Source organism: Porites lutea, chromosome 2, assembly GCF_958299795.1.
Source record: "Porites lutea chromosome 2, jaPorLute2.1, whole genome shotgun sequence".
Taxonomy (NCBI): domain Eukaryota; kingdom Metazoa; phylum Cnidaria; class Anthozoa; order Scleractinia; family Poritidae; genus Porites; species Porites lutea.
Genome location: NC_133202.1, coordinates 9249651 through 9264755, shown reverse-complemented (window position 1 = coordinate 9264755; position 15105 = coordinate 9249651). Strand labels below are relative to the sequence as shown.

At 38.3% G+C, this 15105-nt stretch overlaps 1 protein-coding gene across 1 annotated transcript; it reads left to right on the top strand.

Annotated features, from left to right (window-relative positions):
• Positions 1-3208: 3208 nt before the first annotated feature.
• On the top strand, positions 3209-5350 carry LOC140925593 (uncharacterized). The gene is made up of 4 exons (XM_073375512.1): positions 3209-3454; positions 3800-4060; positions 4468-4563; positions 5133-5350. Exons 1-4 carry the CDS (start codon positions 3209-3211, stop codon positions 5286-5288), a joined length of 759 nt encoding a protein of 252 aa, XP_073231613.1. The 3' UTR covers positions 5289-5350.
• Positions 5351-15105: the final 9755 nt, after the last annotated feature.

Below are 15105 nucleotides of genomic sequence, written 5' to 3'. Positions count from 1 at the left end.
TCGTCCTCTTCCTGATATTTCCTTAGCCACGTGGGACTAGACCTGGGTCCCCTTTCACAAAATCACTGTACAAAAGACATGTTGCCGATAAAGATTTATCCACACCTGAGCGATCGCCGCAAAAATAAACGAAACAGAAGTAAAATACGTCGAAACGTGCAATTTGCAGAAAGTATGGGACAGCTCTGACTCGCTGAATGGAAATAGCTGCTTACTACAATTAATCTTTATTCGATCTACAATTCTAATGATCAGCGGAGATTTTTTAACACGATGGAATGCAATCACCGTGGGAAAAGGGAGGGGAAGTCGGGGGGGGGGGGGGGGGGTAGAGGACAATCTTGAGCTACTTCATGTTTTTGGATATGTCTTTCTTAAAGAAGTTTTATAGTTTTAGGTCCCTTAGCTTACGAAAGGAACCACCCTCGTGCCAATTTTAATTTTTATTCTTTTGGGAATTTTTTTTTAACCACGACATTTACCCAAACCCACGACCTCTACCCACAGCCCACTACCCACGACCCACAACACTTACCTAAACTCTCTAATAGTGTATTCGATTCTAATCTTGTTTTCGCGTCTGCAGCCCAAATTCCTTGGAATTTCAAGCATATCGATTATTTCCATATCCACGTGAAATGATAAATTATTTTTCAATCAAAGTTTCAGCAATTTATAAGAAAAAAATGTAAGTACATTTCTTTATTTTTGGCTGTCTTTTTCCTTATTTTTCACATCAAGAAAAACAGCACAAAGAAAACAGGTACAGGAATTTGTCATGATTTGACGTCTTTGCCTCATTAAACATTCCACCCCAGTTCAGCCCTTCAAATCTCTAGCAGGTGAAGTAGGGTAAATCCCATTGGTCAAATGTCAACCAATCACGTTACGTTTTTTTGGAGTTTTTAAAATATACATTTAGCAGATCGCATAAAAGCTCAACATCTGCAAGTAGGTCATAGTACCCGAGTAACAGAAGGAGCAGTAAGAAGATAGCCAGAAATTTGAACGAAACGTAAGTTTGCTAGAAAGTGAACATTGTAAGTAAAAATGCTCATAATTCATTTTTTTTTTCTGTTACTTTTTGATTTAGTAGTTTATCCTTTTTAAGAATAGTAACATGATGATTTACTTTATGCTTCTCAGTTCCACATCATCTAAAGGCATTTTCTGCTCCTGTACCTGTTCGCGGAGCTGTCTACCAGCTTGGTTATTCTTTTTCACGAACATAACCACAGCTAGCCTGCGAACCGCAGACGTATTTCCGGTCGTCGCTTCTTTCCCTCCGAAAAATAACGTCTGCGAACATGAGCGACAAAACGATTTCCGTGACGTAAAACCTTTTGTTTTGATGTTCACCAATCAGATCAAAGGTCATAGAATGCAGCTCGAGTGACTCACCGCCACCTCGCGCGCTGGCGTGTCTTGGATTTTGGCGAGATTTACCAAATACGATTTGGAACCTGAATTCCGCAACTATAACGAGGTTTCCTGCGACGTTGAATGCTGACTTCTTTGTGAAGCAACGGCTTCCTAAGTTATGTGGGGTCGAACCCAGAGTGAAATAAATATTTAGAGTAGTAAATTGATCATAGTCAAGATGACATTGACCTACGACGCCTCGACTTATAAAAAACTATGGAAATTAAAACCTTGAAAAGAACATATATTTAAAGAAATATAAGAACAAATATAAAATGCTTTCAATCTGATCAAAGTTCTGTCTGAGCCAAGAAGCAACCACGGATGTCCTAGCTTTCAAAGAAAAAGGATACTAAAAAATATCACAAGAGGCACACGACAAACTATCGAAGAATTCTCCAAGCATACTTTTTTCCTGCGAGGAACCAGAAAGGAACAGAAGCAACAAACGTCATGATGCGTCTACTGTCATTAGGACATTTATCGTTTCGAATATGATCCAAACAACAAGATGTGATAAATCATTAACTCCGTAGGCCAATAGATAAAAAATTTCCCCTAATCTTTTCTTCAATATTAATCCTCTTAGTGCTTATTTCGTCAATCAGTCCCACGATCCGTAAAGGCGTCGTTCTGAGGAAAAAATACATCTGTGTTTCCCAGGCTAGAAAAAGAGCAGCTGTACACAAGCTATAGCCTGCGAGAGCATCCGGTTTTTTCGGCTCCAGTTTGATGGTTCCACATAAGAATACACAATAGACAAAGCCTGAAATACTACAGACTTTCCGAAACCAGTTGGAAGATTCACAAAAACATCGCAAGGCTTCCTTTTGATGTTTGTTGAGTCTTTCTAACCAGAAAACTTCCTATTCTTTCCTCAACGCACCTTCCACCATACTTTCCCACGCGTTGGCGCAAGATCCACGCAAAAACTCGCGCGTTACTTCTTCGAATAGGCGAGGTAAATTGTGATTGGTCACTAACGGCTGACGTCACGGAAATTTTCCTCTCGTTTCGGTTTCGCAGACGGTTTTTCTCGGCGGGTGAAACTAAAGCCGAAAAAACCGGATGCTCTGGCAGGCTAAACCACAGCCTACAAATAATCGTTTATATAACATTTCTGTTTTTAGTTAAAAGGCATTGACTTAATTGTAGTAATTGATGTTTATACAAATATACGATTATACATATATTGTTTTTTTCCAATATGATTTTTTTACGGTTCATTTTTTTATTAAAATGTGAGTTTATTTTGCAATATGAATTCCTTGACTCTCTGAATAAGAGCTTTTGGCATAAAAATAACTAGCATTAAAGCCTTCTTTTAATTAAATTCATATTTTCTTGCTCAAGGAAATGGCATTGTCTGGTGTTATCTTAATACTGATGTCTGCTGTATTTATGGGCACTTATGCATGTAAGAATGGCTTTAGAATCCATTTATTTATATTTTACTAAGAAAACACCGTATATAAGATCTCAGTTTGAATAAAATCATAATGGTCAATACACTGCAAACAACCGACTTAACCAACCAGCCACACAACCAACTGACCCAACCAACCACTCATGAAACAAGCAAACAAATAAACAAACGAACAAACTGACCAACACAACAGTCTCTAAACCAGCCGACTAACCAACCAACCAAACGAATCTAAAGAAAATACTTTTTTTTCTCTGTATTAAGTCTCATAAGCTAAAACGTCGAACAAGTACTGTCTAGAATCAAGGCTGTAGTCTCTCCATTTTGACTGCCCTACTTGATTTAGGGCAGATAGGAGCCATGTGGTCTGCTAGTAGAAGTCGTCTATTGGCTGAAAGAGATTTATGTATTTCTTTAAAAATTTCAGTTGATGACCGCAATTTTGCGAGAGCCCACATTCCATATTTGCGTTTCGATGGAGGTGCAAGAGCAAAGCACTGCTGGCCTGACGAGGCTAAAGACTCCAACGATGGAAAATGCAAAGACTTCAATTCTAAAGCTCCTATCTACTACGATGTTGTTGATTGTGCTGATAAATATCGCAAAGTGAGTTTTCCTGTTTTAGCCATAATTCTTTTAAGAATAAAAATCAAGACTATTGCTTGCTCGTCTTATTCTTGAGTCCCCAAGAGACCGAGAACAACGATAGAAATAGCTCTTGATTCATGGAAACCCCTGTTTCCATCTTATTATGAATTTATCAATGCTGATGAGCAAATAACTCCACGTTATTAACTATAATAATCATGATTGTTAACTCTTTATTTCAAGTCTAGTTAGCACCCATTTCTGTCTCCTATAGAACGCTCCAATCCGTGCTTGCGATCAAACTTAGTACCGCTGACATCATACCATCTTCCTATAATAATGATAATGTCTGAATTTTTTCAGCTTGTCTGGTGGTTTTGGTATGGCAGACAAAACCCTTGCACCGGTTCTTCCGGAGCGCACGACAACGACTGGGAACACATCACCATCAACTTCATCAAGGACGGTTCTGGTGCATGGAAGCAAGACAGCGTAACCTGGTTCCAACACGATGGCTGGTATACAAGACGCAACACTGCTAAGAGTCCCAGTGTTTACGTGGGCAAGAACGCTCACGGAAGTTACGACAACTGGTGTGATGGCAGAGGATTTGTTTGGGAGCAGGTAAGCCGGAAAACCGACGGTGGCTGTTTTTACAGCCCTCGAGGTGGATACTATCCAAATGTCTCTACATACTTCTTCCTGTTATAAGGAAAACAACTGAATATGTGTTATTGTTTTCTCACAATATAATTGAAAACGTTACAAGACTAACTTAACTTTATAATGTTGTCACTCAGAAATGATTGAATGATATGTGCCAAAAAAAATTAAGTGAAATGAAACAATTATTCGCCTCGGGCTCAGCAAATATTGGTCGCCGATATTCACTTCAGTAGTTGCTAATTCGCCTTACAATAGGGTAGCCAATCAGATCGCGCGCTTACTCATATCCAGTCATTGTCTAAAAGTATATGATAAATGAGATTCAGTATGTTAATACTTTTTCATAACATTGTTTACATTCCTAGGATTATTGCGCTGGAGGGTGTGGCTACTGGGATGATTTCCGTAACGACAAAAAAGGAAGACGTTGGACACCAACCAACATCAAGCACGTGTCTGAGGTAACTTATCAAAAAGGGGTCCATTCTGGTGACATATGGTATCTTAATCTCTGTTAATACGGTCACCAAAGGAAGAAATCAAGAGTTACCATATTATAAGGTTATCCCGGCGTACTAGTCAACGACGTATGCGCTAGTTGCCCGTTCGTAACCTTCTCCTCATCGGTTTTCAGTCGGTTTTGTGCTCGCACACACTTCATAATGACGTCATTCGAATGTTTTGATGTGGGAATGATATCAAAAACGCTTCTTCAAACTCTTAAATCTTTTCAAAACGTAAGGAAACCACAATTTTTTATTTCATATAATCAAAACGCACATCAAAATGTATGCTCAGTTTTCTCAAAAATTTGACGCGAAAAGCGACATTATCACTGGAGACACGCTTGGTTTTACTTCGCTTCTACCGAATACGTCCTTAAGCGTGTGTACCATAGAAAACTCACTCTATAAGAAAATATTCCGGCATTAACATTATAACACTTGTAATGATTTCCATAATATATCCTCATGCATCATCACCAATACCATCATAGTCAGTTGTTATCTTATTGTATCATTTTCTCTAGGTTACTGGTAGAGTGGCTAACAGAATCAAAGACGAGAAATATTTTGATGACACCAGGCTCAACAGGTGTATTGGCGCCAATTCTCGCTGTGTGAAGGGACCATGTGGATGCTGGCGAAATAACCACACTTTCCCAGCCCCTAAATGTAATGTCTAAGAGACGAAATTAATGAAACAAGGGAAATAAACCATCAGTGAATACCCTGGCAAAAATATATATACCGTAAAATTCCGAAAATAAGCCCCTCCAAATATAAGCCCCCCAACCGGGAACGCAAAAAACCCTCCGTTAAATCGCCCCTCCAAATATAAGCCCCCCAGGGGCTTGTACATGGAAAATTACCCTCAAATACAAAGTAAAACAAAGCAAAAACGGTAAATTTGCTTCCAACTATAAGGCTAGCCCAATCGATTTCGAAACGCAAATTTCCCTCCGTAGATAAGCCCCTTCAAATAAAAGCCCCTCAAAAAATAAGCCCCTCAAAAAGGGCCTTTGAAAAATATAAGCCCCGGGGATTATTTTCGGAATTTTACGGTATATGTATGTGTGTGTTTTTTATATGTAGTTTTCAATCAGTTATTTCATGATTATTGATGCATGCATTCATTCATTGGTCAATGCCGTCGAGGAATCATTCACTCCTTCATCTACTGAGGGCGGATGCCCTCAGGGAAAGTTCTGAATTTTAGAGCCTCAAAAATCCAACTTCTAGTGCTTTGGGGACTGCCAAATCTTCAAAAATGCAAATAAGACTTCAAACACGCCGGCTTGCAAACAAAATGTTTATCGTAAAATAAAAATGAACAAAATCTAAGAGAATCACCAGTGTCCCATTAATCTTATATCACTTTTGTTCCAAATTTTGAGTGATTTCCCCTTTTGAAAGCTTTCGTTTCCGACTGATGCCCCCTCTCGTACTCGACAACATCCTCGATTTTGAATTTAGTTTATGCATTTTGATTGTTGGCATGTTGATGACTCTGAAAAGGTTGCAAAAATCTTTTATCAGAGGTTGCGATTGGAATTGCTCTATCTCGCTAAATGCAGACTAAAAGTAACAAAGGTAAACTTTTCAACCGCGTTATTGGCCACAGCCGATTATTGGTTCAAAATATGGATACAGAGAATGATTCAGAAAATTTGATCGAACCCCTTCCTGTGAGTCATGCACGATATTATAGGGCTAAGCAGCGAGAGACGCTAACGAATGCATAGCACTCTAGGGTAGGTGAAATTGTATACGCGAGGTCACAATTCTGTATACCTTCGGTAGACAATTTTCATAACATACATTCAGTATACTTTTACATATATTTTCCGCAAACAATCCACATACCATTTATACCCTCTTTCTGAAATTTTGAAATTAAGCGAAAATGAAAAGGGCGATATTCTTGACAAGACAAAAATTTGAAATTTTTTTAACATTTTCTAATAATTGCAGATTCATTTAAGACAATGCCTTTAGCATATAGTATTATTATTAGGAAGTTTGTGGCGAATTTAATATATCTTAATTCAATTTGTCTACAAAAAAGTGCAAATCCTAAAAATTTTTCACGAATTTTTCCTGCAAGTGTTCGACCAAGCTCATCTTTTGCATTTGTTTTCAGATTCTTTACGCCAATCGTTTTCCCAGGAGTTAACCCAAACCCTAACCTTAGGGTTAAGCTTAGGGTTAGGGTTAGATTGGGGTCACTTCCGGGATAAAAAATTTTTTATCTACACAAGTTTTAAAGATTTTTCCCTGGACGTCTTCGACGATAGTTATGTTTTCCATTTGGTTTCAGATTCTCAACGCTTATCGTTTTTCCAGGAGTTAACCCCAACCCTGACCCTAGGGTTAAGCTTAGGGTTAGGGTTAGGGTTAGCTTGGGGTCACTTCCGGGATAAAAAATTCTTCATCCTCACAAGTTTTGAAGATTTTTACCTAGAAGTCTTTGACGATACTCATGTTTTGCATTTGGTTTCAGATTCTCAACGCTCATCGTTTTCCCAGGAGTTAACTCCAACCCTAACCCTAGGGTTAAGCTGAGGGTTAGCTTGGGGTCACTTTCAGGATATCAAATTTTTCATCTACACAAGTTTTAAAGATTTTTCCCTGAACGTCTACAATGATACTCATCTTTTGCATTTGGTTTCAGATTCTCAACGCTTATCGTTTTCCCAGGAGTTAACCCCAACCCTAACCCTAGGGTTAAGCTTAGGGTTAGGGTTAGCTTGGGGTCACTTCCAGGATAAAACATTTTTCATGTAATCAAGTTATAAAGATTTTTCTCTGGACATCTACGACCGTACTGATCTTTTGCATTTGGTTTCAGACTCTCAAAGCTTATCGTTTTCCCAAGAGTTAACCCCAACCCTAACGCTAGGGTTAACCTTAGGGTTAAGCTTATGGTTAGCTTGGGGTCACTTCCACGCTAAAATTTTTCATCTAGACAAGTTTTAAAGATTTTTCTCTGAACGTTAAAGAGGATACTCTTGTTTTGCATTCGGTTTCAGATTGTCAACGCTTATCGTTTTCCCAGGAGTTAACCCCAACCCTAACCCTAGGATTAACCTTAGGGTTAGGTTTAGAGTGAGCTTGGGCTCACTTCCAAGATAAAAAATTTCTATCTAAACAAGTTTTAAAGACTTTTCCCTGGACGTCTCCGACGATACTTATGTTTTGCATTTGGTTTCAGATTCTTAACGCTTATCGTTTTCTCAATAGTTAACCCCAACCCTAACCCTAGGGTTAAGCTTAGGGTTAGGGTTAGGTTAAGCTTGGAGTCACTTCCAGGATAAGAAATTTTCTATCTACACAAGTTTTTAAGACTTTTCCCTGAACATCTACGACTATAGTCAAGTTTTGCAATTGGTTCCAGATTCTCAACGCTTATCGTTTTCCCAGGAGTTAACCCCAACCCTAACCCTTGGGTTAAGCTTAGGGTTAGCTTGGGGTCACTTGCAGGATAAAAATTTTTGTATCTACTTTCTACTTTAATCATCTGGTTCAAAGCATTAGGAACTTTTTCTGTTGTGGGCTCTTGGTCATGGCCGCTTCCTTCACAACTTAACTTTCTCTACAAACAAGTTGCTTGATAGCGGGAACATCATTCACTTTAAAACCTCCTTTCTTTAGGAAGAACCCATGAAGGTCAAAACTTGGAAGTATTTCCCTTTTAGCTTGTAATCTTTGATCTTGACCAGATCACGAGGGGTGCTTTTTAAGTTGTCATCCATGTACGTTATGACGTTAGCAATCAACTGAGACACGTCGCCACCGCCCTCAACAATACTATTTCGAATGTGCTGGAATTCCCCAGTTACGTGCGTCACCCATTCTTCCAGAAAACCATTGCATTCGAACCTCTTTTCCTCGCCGCACTTGACATCTTTAATGATGCGCTGTTTCGGATTTGGAGAAAGTTTCACTGTGTAGGTGACTGCATATCTGATTAAGTATCAAGGTTTCTGACTTCGTTTTCAGTTACTTCGAGGCATGGTACGCCTAACTCCGGCTCAAGCTTCTTAGAAACCAAAAAACCAACATCTGGTAGGCCTTTGATGAGGCAAGCAAGTTTTTCCTCTCCTCCTTCCACTATTTGTTTGCAAAAACTCTTGTTTAGTAATAGATGTTGGGTTTTACCTTCTCGATCTTTGTATAAGCCTTAGCGAATTCATCTCCGTTTGCCACTGACGAGAACACAGTCCATGTTATGGCGACCAGGGTAAAACAAACATTGTATATTTCCATAACTACAAGAGAAAGACAATTAAACCATATTATTCTTTACTCAAATATTTGTGTCGAATAGCAGAAACCGCCTTGGACCTGGACCCGCCTTGGGTGATGACGAGAGAAATAATGGTACACTGAAGGAACGAAACGATCCCGGCAACAATCGCGGGACGTATTCCGGCACCAGTCCCCTTATCGTCACTAAAGTGGCGAATGGAGTGCAACCAGTGAAAATCGCAAATTGAATAGCGCATGCACAGAGAGCTTAAGAACTTTTGTGGCATTTGAAGGACGTCATTTGTTAAAAGTTTCTCTAATATAAACCATGACAAAATTTGCCTTTACCGTTTAATTAAAGATTATGAAACGCGACCACACCTCCACTTAGGAACAACTTTTAGAATATGTTGCGCTATACAGAGCTTCTTGTCTAAAAAACCTGGGAAAAAAAAGGTGCCGTTAAAACCCTAAATTTTGCCTGCGAGAGCATCCGGTTCAGTTTCGGCTTTAGTTTCACTCGTCGAGAAAAACTGTCTGAGGAAACCGAGCAGAGAATAAATTACCGTGACTTCAGCTGTTAGTAACCAATCACAATTCACCTTGCATATTCGAAGAAGTAACGTGGATCTCGCGCAAACGCGTGGAAAAATATGGTGGAAGATGCACAGGAAAGAATGCGAAGTTTTCGAGTTCGAAAGACTCAATAAGCATCAAGAGGAAGCCTTGCGACTTGTCGTTGAATGAAAGAGCGATGTTTTCGTGAATCTTCCAACTAGTTTTGAAAAGTCTGTAGTATTTCAGGCTTTGTCAGGAGCCCTGGCTTTGTCTGTTGTGTATTCTTATGTGAAACCCTCAAACTAGAGAGGAAAAAACCGGATGCTCTCACAGGCTATAGCATGTGTACATGTACAGCCGCCCTTTTTCTGCGCTGGGAACCACAGACGTCGTTTTTTCCTCAGAACGACACGTTTACGGATCGTGGGACTGATTGATGAAAAAAGCACCAAGAGGATTCATATTAAAGAAAAGGATAGGGGAAATTTTTTCACCTATCTGCCTACGGAGTCACTGAGTTATCACACCTTGTTGTTTTGATCATATTCGAAACGATAAATGTCCTAATGACAGTAGACACATCATGCCGTTTGTTGCTTCTATAAGTTCCTCTCTGGTTCCTCGCAGGAAAGTACCCTTTGGAGGGCTCTTCGATAGTATGTCGGGTGCCGCTTTAGATATTTTTTAGTATCCTTTATCTTTGAAAGCTAGGACATGTGGTAATTGATTTCCTATACTTGGTTGCTTCTTGGCTCAGACAGAACTTTGATCAGATCGAAAGCATTTTATATATTTTTTTTATATTTCTTTAAATATATTTTCTTTTCTAGGATTTAATTTCCATAGTTTTTTATAAGATGAGTCGAAGCGTCGAAGCTGAAATGTCATCTTGACTATGATCAATTCACTGCTGTAAATATTTATTTCACGCTGGGTCCGGCCCAGGTTTATAATATTTCAGATAATTGCTTTGTGGAGATACTTGTAGGATTCTGAAATATTTACGAGCGATTGTCAGACTCTGAATTAGTCAAGCACGTGTCTGTACAATCGATTCACCACCTTTTGTTAGCGCTGGTTAAATTGAAATAAATCGCGAGTCTGAGCGAGACTTTATTAAGCTATGTTATTTTCCTTTCACTGTACGAATTATGTTGTCCAGATTTTGTTATGTCACGTATTGACCCACATCACATACATAGCTTAGGAAGTCGTTGCTTCACAAAGAAGTCGGCATTCAACGTCGATGGAAGAAAGCCTTGTTATAGTTGTGAAATTCACGTTCCAAATCGTATTTATAGTAACTCTCGCCAAAATCCAAGACACGCCAGCGTGCGAGGTCGCAATGACCCACTCGAAATGCATTCTATCCTTTGATCTGATTGGCTAACATCATATCAAAATGTTTTACGTCAGGGAAATCGTTTTGTCGCTCATGTTCGCAGACGTTATTTTTCGGAGGGAGAGAAGCGACGACCGCAAATACGTCTGCGGTTCGCAGGCTACAATCGCATTTAAAATCGAGCAAATGAGGGTTTATTTATTCTTGTTAATCTTGTCTTATACGAATCAAGTTAAATTTTGTTAAACACTTAAAAATAAATATAAGCGAAAAAGGTTTAACACAACGTTTCGATGTCGCCATGACATCATTATTAAGTGACAAAGATAAAACTAAAAACTGACGGTTTAAAGTGACAAAATAAAGAACAAAAGTAACAATGTTTGCACGTGTAAATGAAAAAAGTGAAAATATGTTAAACAAACAGTTTTTCGCAGATGGAGTCTGATTGTGTGTTTAGGCTTAGTTTCTTCTCTTTAATCCGCGGACATACTCTGCATCGCGCATTGTTGATTTATTAAGGGTGGTTTAGGCTCACGCATTTTAAGATCATTATGTACCAATTTTTTTGGCTCCTAAATAGTAGTTGAAGGATATAGCCGATTTACAACTGAAAAAGACAGAAACCGAGAAAGGCGTTCAAAACTATTGAGGCAGGACGACGGCGTTTTTGAAGATTGGCAGGCTTCCTGAGGCTTTGATACGAATTCAAATTGGTGTCCGATCTTGTAAACCACACACTGACCACAACTTTTTAAACATAAATGCCTAGTGCGGATGAACCCAAGCCTTTTGCTTTGTGGCTTTCTTCAGGGCAGCCGAGTCTAAACCGGGTATTCATGTGCCTTTTTTGTAGTTGCAATTGCCAGAACTCAGTGGAAAAAAGTCTTCAAAAAGTTAGAAAATGAGGCATTGAGCCGCAGGGAACAAATTCATGTTAAATTTTACAACTTTCACACAGCCTGCGATGGGAACAACGAGTTGAATTGTACATAAAAAAAAATAATTTTCCATTAATGGTGATTAAGATTTTCTTTGGCGTTGCGCAATCAGCTTTTTAAAAATTGTTCGCGTCTTTTCCTTAAAAACCAAACAGAAACTGAATATGAATAGGGATAGATTATAAATCATTTTAAAGACAGTTTTCTTACCTTTTTCGTCTCCATCTTTTAGATTCGATTGTCTTCTGTTACCGTCAGCAGAACAGACAAAAGCTGATGGTAGTTATATTTAACTCTTATGTAACTTAAAGGCAATATAATACGATACCTGTATCTACTGTTAATTTCTGTCATACGCTCGGAACATTACTTTATGGCAACTTCAATTTCCCCCCTGCTAAAATGTCAAAATAACCTAATTGCCTTGCATAAACCAAAGGTGATACCTGCTCTCGTGTGCAAATATATATATTTATCAGAAAATATTTACTTACTTCAGTGGTTTCATAATCTTAACCTTGAATAACCGTCTTGGGGCCGATTTCGCTTAATGTTCATACAAAGAAATATTTAAAAATGGAGGAAGGTAGCATGAATTTGTTCATGAAAAATAAGGATTCTACAATGTGATTTTGTCTCCAGTTTTACTCAGAGAGGCAAACAAGAAAACACAAACAAATTTTTATCCAAGATCTCGACGTGTCATACGAATCGAAGGTATAGATAGTTACTCAAGGAAGGGCGAAATCATCCTTGCTCGAACTAGAGAATATCTAAAACTTTCGCTCCAGGACTCGGTATAACTAAAACATCAAGTTTATCATCCATTACAATTCTAATTTAGAAATTTAATGATTTCATTCTGAATCCACTCTGTAGAAATATCACCGCTAAATGTCGTTTTACACTTTTAATTTACTTGTGTCTTAAGAAAGCCCTCGTCGCACGCAGTCGCTACACTAGTTTGTATTCTATTGACTACAGAAGAAGAAAAAATCGGCACAGACAGTTAGTGCGTGGCTTTTCCATGTAACTTTGAAGTAGCTTCAAATACCCGTAAAACGGAGCACTAGTGAAAAGAGGGGGACCCGGTCAAATGGGCGTCAGGAGTTTGCCGTTCAAATAATGAGTGTTGTAGTTTTGTAATTTGTTTAACTACGGAACACATTAGAGTTCTTAACAACTCGTTTAGTAAATGTGCCCGTGCTATCCAGATCGAATTTGAATTTGGAATTAGGTGTTGGTTCTTGAAGAGAGGGGAAACCGGAGTACCCGGAGAAAGACTTTTCGGAGCAAGAAAAAGAACCAGAAATAAACGAAACCCAGGCTTGAATTGAATTTACGAGATAATTACAAAGATTTTTTTAGTTTTGTAGTACATATTCATTCTAATCTCTTTTTAACTTATGAAACTGGAGAATGGAAGGCTTGAGCAAAATTTCTCGTCGAACCGAGTAGTTTATCGGTCGCTATTTTACTTCGCCGAAATAATTCATTACCGAGATTCAAGGTGACTTAGTGACTTCGAAGGGTGGCTGTCTGTTCAAGAAAGTCAATTCTTTAATTTCATCTAAAAGACAGTTTTCAGGCGAGAAAATTTATGAAAAGTTTCATGAAAAAAAATTAAATTCCCTTACAGATAAATGTCCGAGTAATAAACCCAGTTGCGATTGTCAATACGAATTTAGCAAATGAAATTGATTATAATCTAGATCTATAACCAGCATAAAGAACCGGTAACACGAGCAAGCACTCGATAAATAAGTCTTATTTTCATACTGTAAAGGAAAAGCTTTATGGGGCGTTTACTGATGAATTTAAAAAATCGTCGTAAAAAAAAGGGAACTTCGAATTCAAGAGTAAAGCTTGTTTTTCTTGCTGAAGACTGGGGTCAGGGATACCTTATAGAAAGGGAAATCATTTTTTGTAGGAGCCATGAAAGCTCCCATATAAAAATGGCTGAGATCTTTTAGAGAAGTTGCAAATGACCCTTAGCTTGAAATTTTTGGTCTTAATATCCGCTTCCCAATATCAAAAAATGGCTCTAACTGCGTTGTAGCGCTTGGCTACACAAGAGAAAGTTAAAAAAGACATGTTAAAAAATATCCGCATATATATATATGGATAATTTTATCTTGATTCATTTTAGTGTGAAATGTTTTTCGGACAGATAATAAACAAAATGGCAAGAAGCCGCTATATTCGGACATACACTTGCTGCTGTCTAATAATGTATTCAGTTAACTAAAGTATAACTTTTAGTTGCATTTCGTTATTTTTTGCTGTCCTTTTATCTTTGTTTTGTTTTCACATCAAGAAAAACAACAGCGCAAAATAAGTATTTCGCAGGTAAGCAGCAAAATGAACCGTGCAACATTAAGGCTGAGGGATTTGTCTAGCCTGAAATTCACCCGATTGCTTCGAGTCGTTTTCTCCTCTCAACAACTGAGGGAGTGATAACGACTCGAAGTAATCGGATGAAATTCGGGTTAGGAATTGTCAGCATTTGACGTCTTTGCCTCAGTTAACATTCCACCCAATTTCAGCCCTCCAAAGTTCTAGCAGTCAAAGTAAGGCAAATCTCATTTATTGGTAATTATCTTGGAGATAACAAAATATACAATGAATATTTCAACATTTTACAAGTCTTCGAAGTATATAAGAAGTCACTATAAGATGTATTTCTCTAAGAAGGAGCAAATGGAAACGAAAGGCTTCTCCATTTCATCGCAGAGCGAGAAGAGCAAAAGCTTGGAAAATATTGATTCAGGCATATACTTCAAAATATAAATCATAAAACACACGCTTTGCAGGAACCCTGTAATTAAATCTAATCTATATAGGGAAATAATTTATTTTAAAAACTTTTTACCGAGCAAATTTACAGGGTTCAGAGCGCTCGTTCTTCCAGTGAAGCAGACATAATTAGTATCCTTCCAAATTTCTGATGGTATCTCTTCTTAACCTATGGAATTGGATTAAGGAAGGCTTGAGCGAAATTTCTCGTGAAAGTTTCCTACCCGAGCACTGTAACTCCAAATAATTAGACGGAGTGTACCTAAATGTCGTGGGTCGTGGGTGTGGGTAAATGTCGTGGGTAAAAAAAAGGTATAGAAAAAAATGATAAAGTAAAGAAAATGAAAAAAATAAATACAAAAAAGTTGTAATATATTTATGAAAAGAAAATCTCCGACTTCTTGATTGCCCTTTTCACGACTTCTTCTTCGTCCTCTTCCTGATATTTCCTTAGCCACGTGGGACTAGACCTGGGTCCCCTTTCACAAAATCACTGTACAAAAGACATGTTGCCGATAAAGATTTATCCACACCTGAGCGATCGCCGCAAAAATAAACGAAACAGAAGTAAAATACGTCGAAACGTGCAATTTGCAGAAAGTATGGGACAGCTCT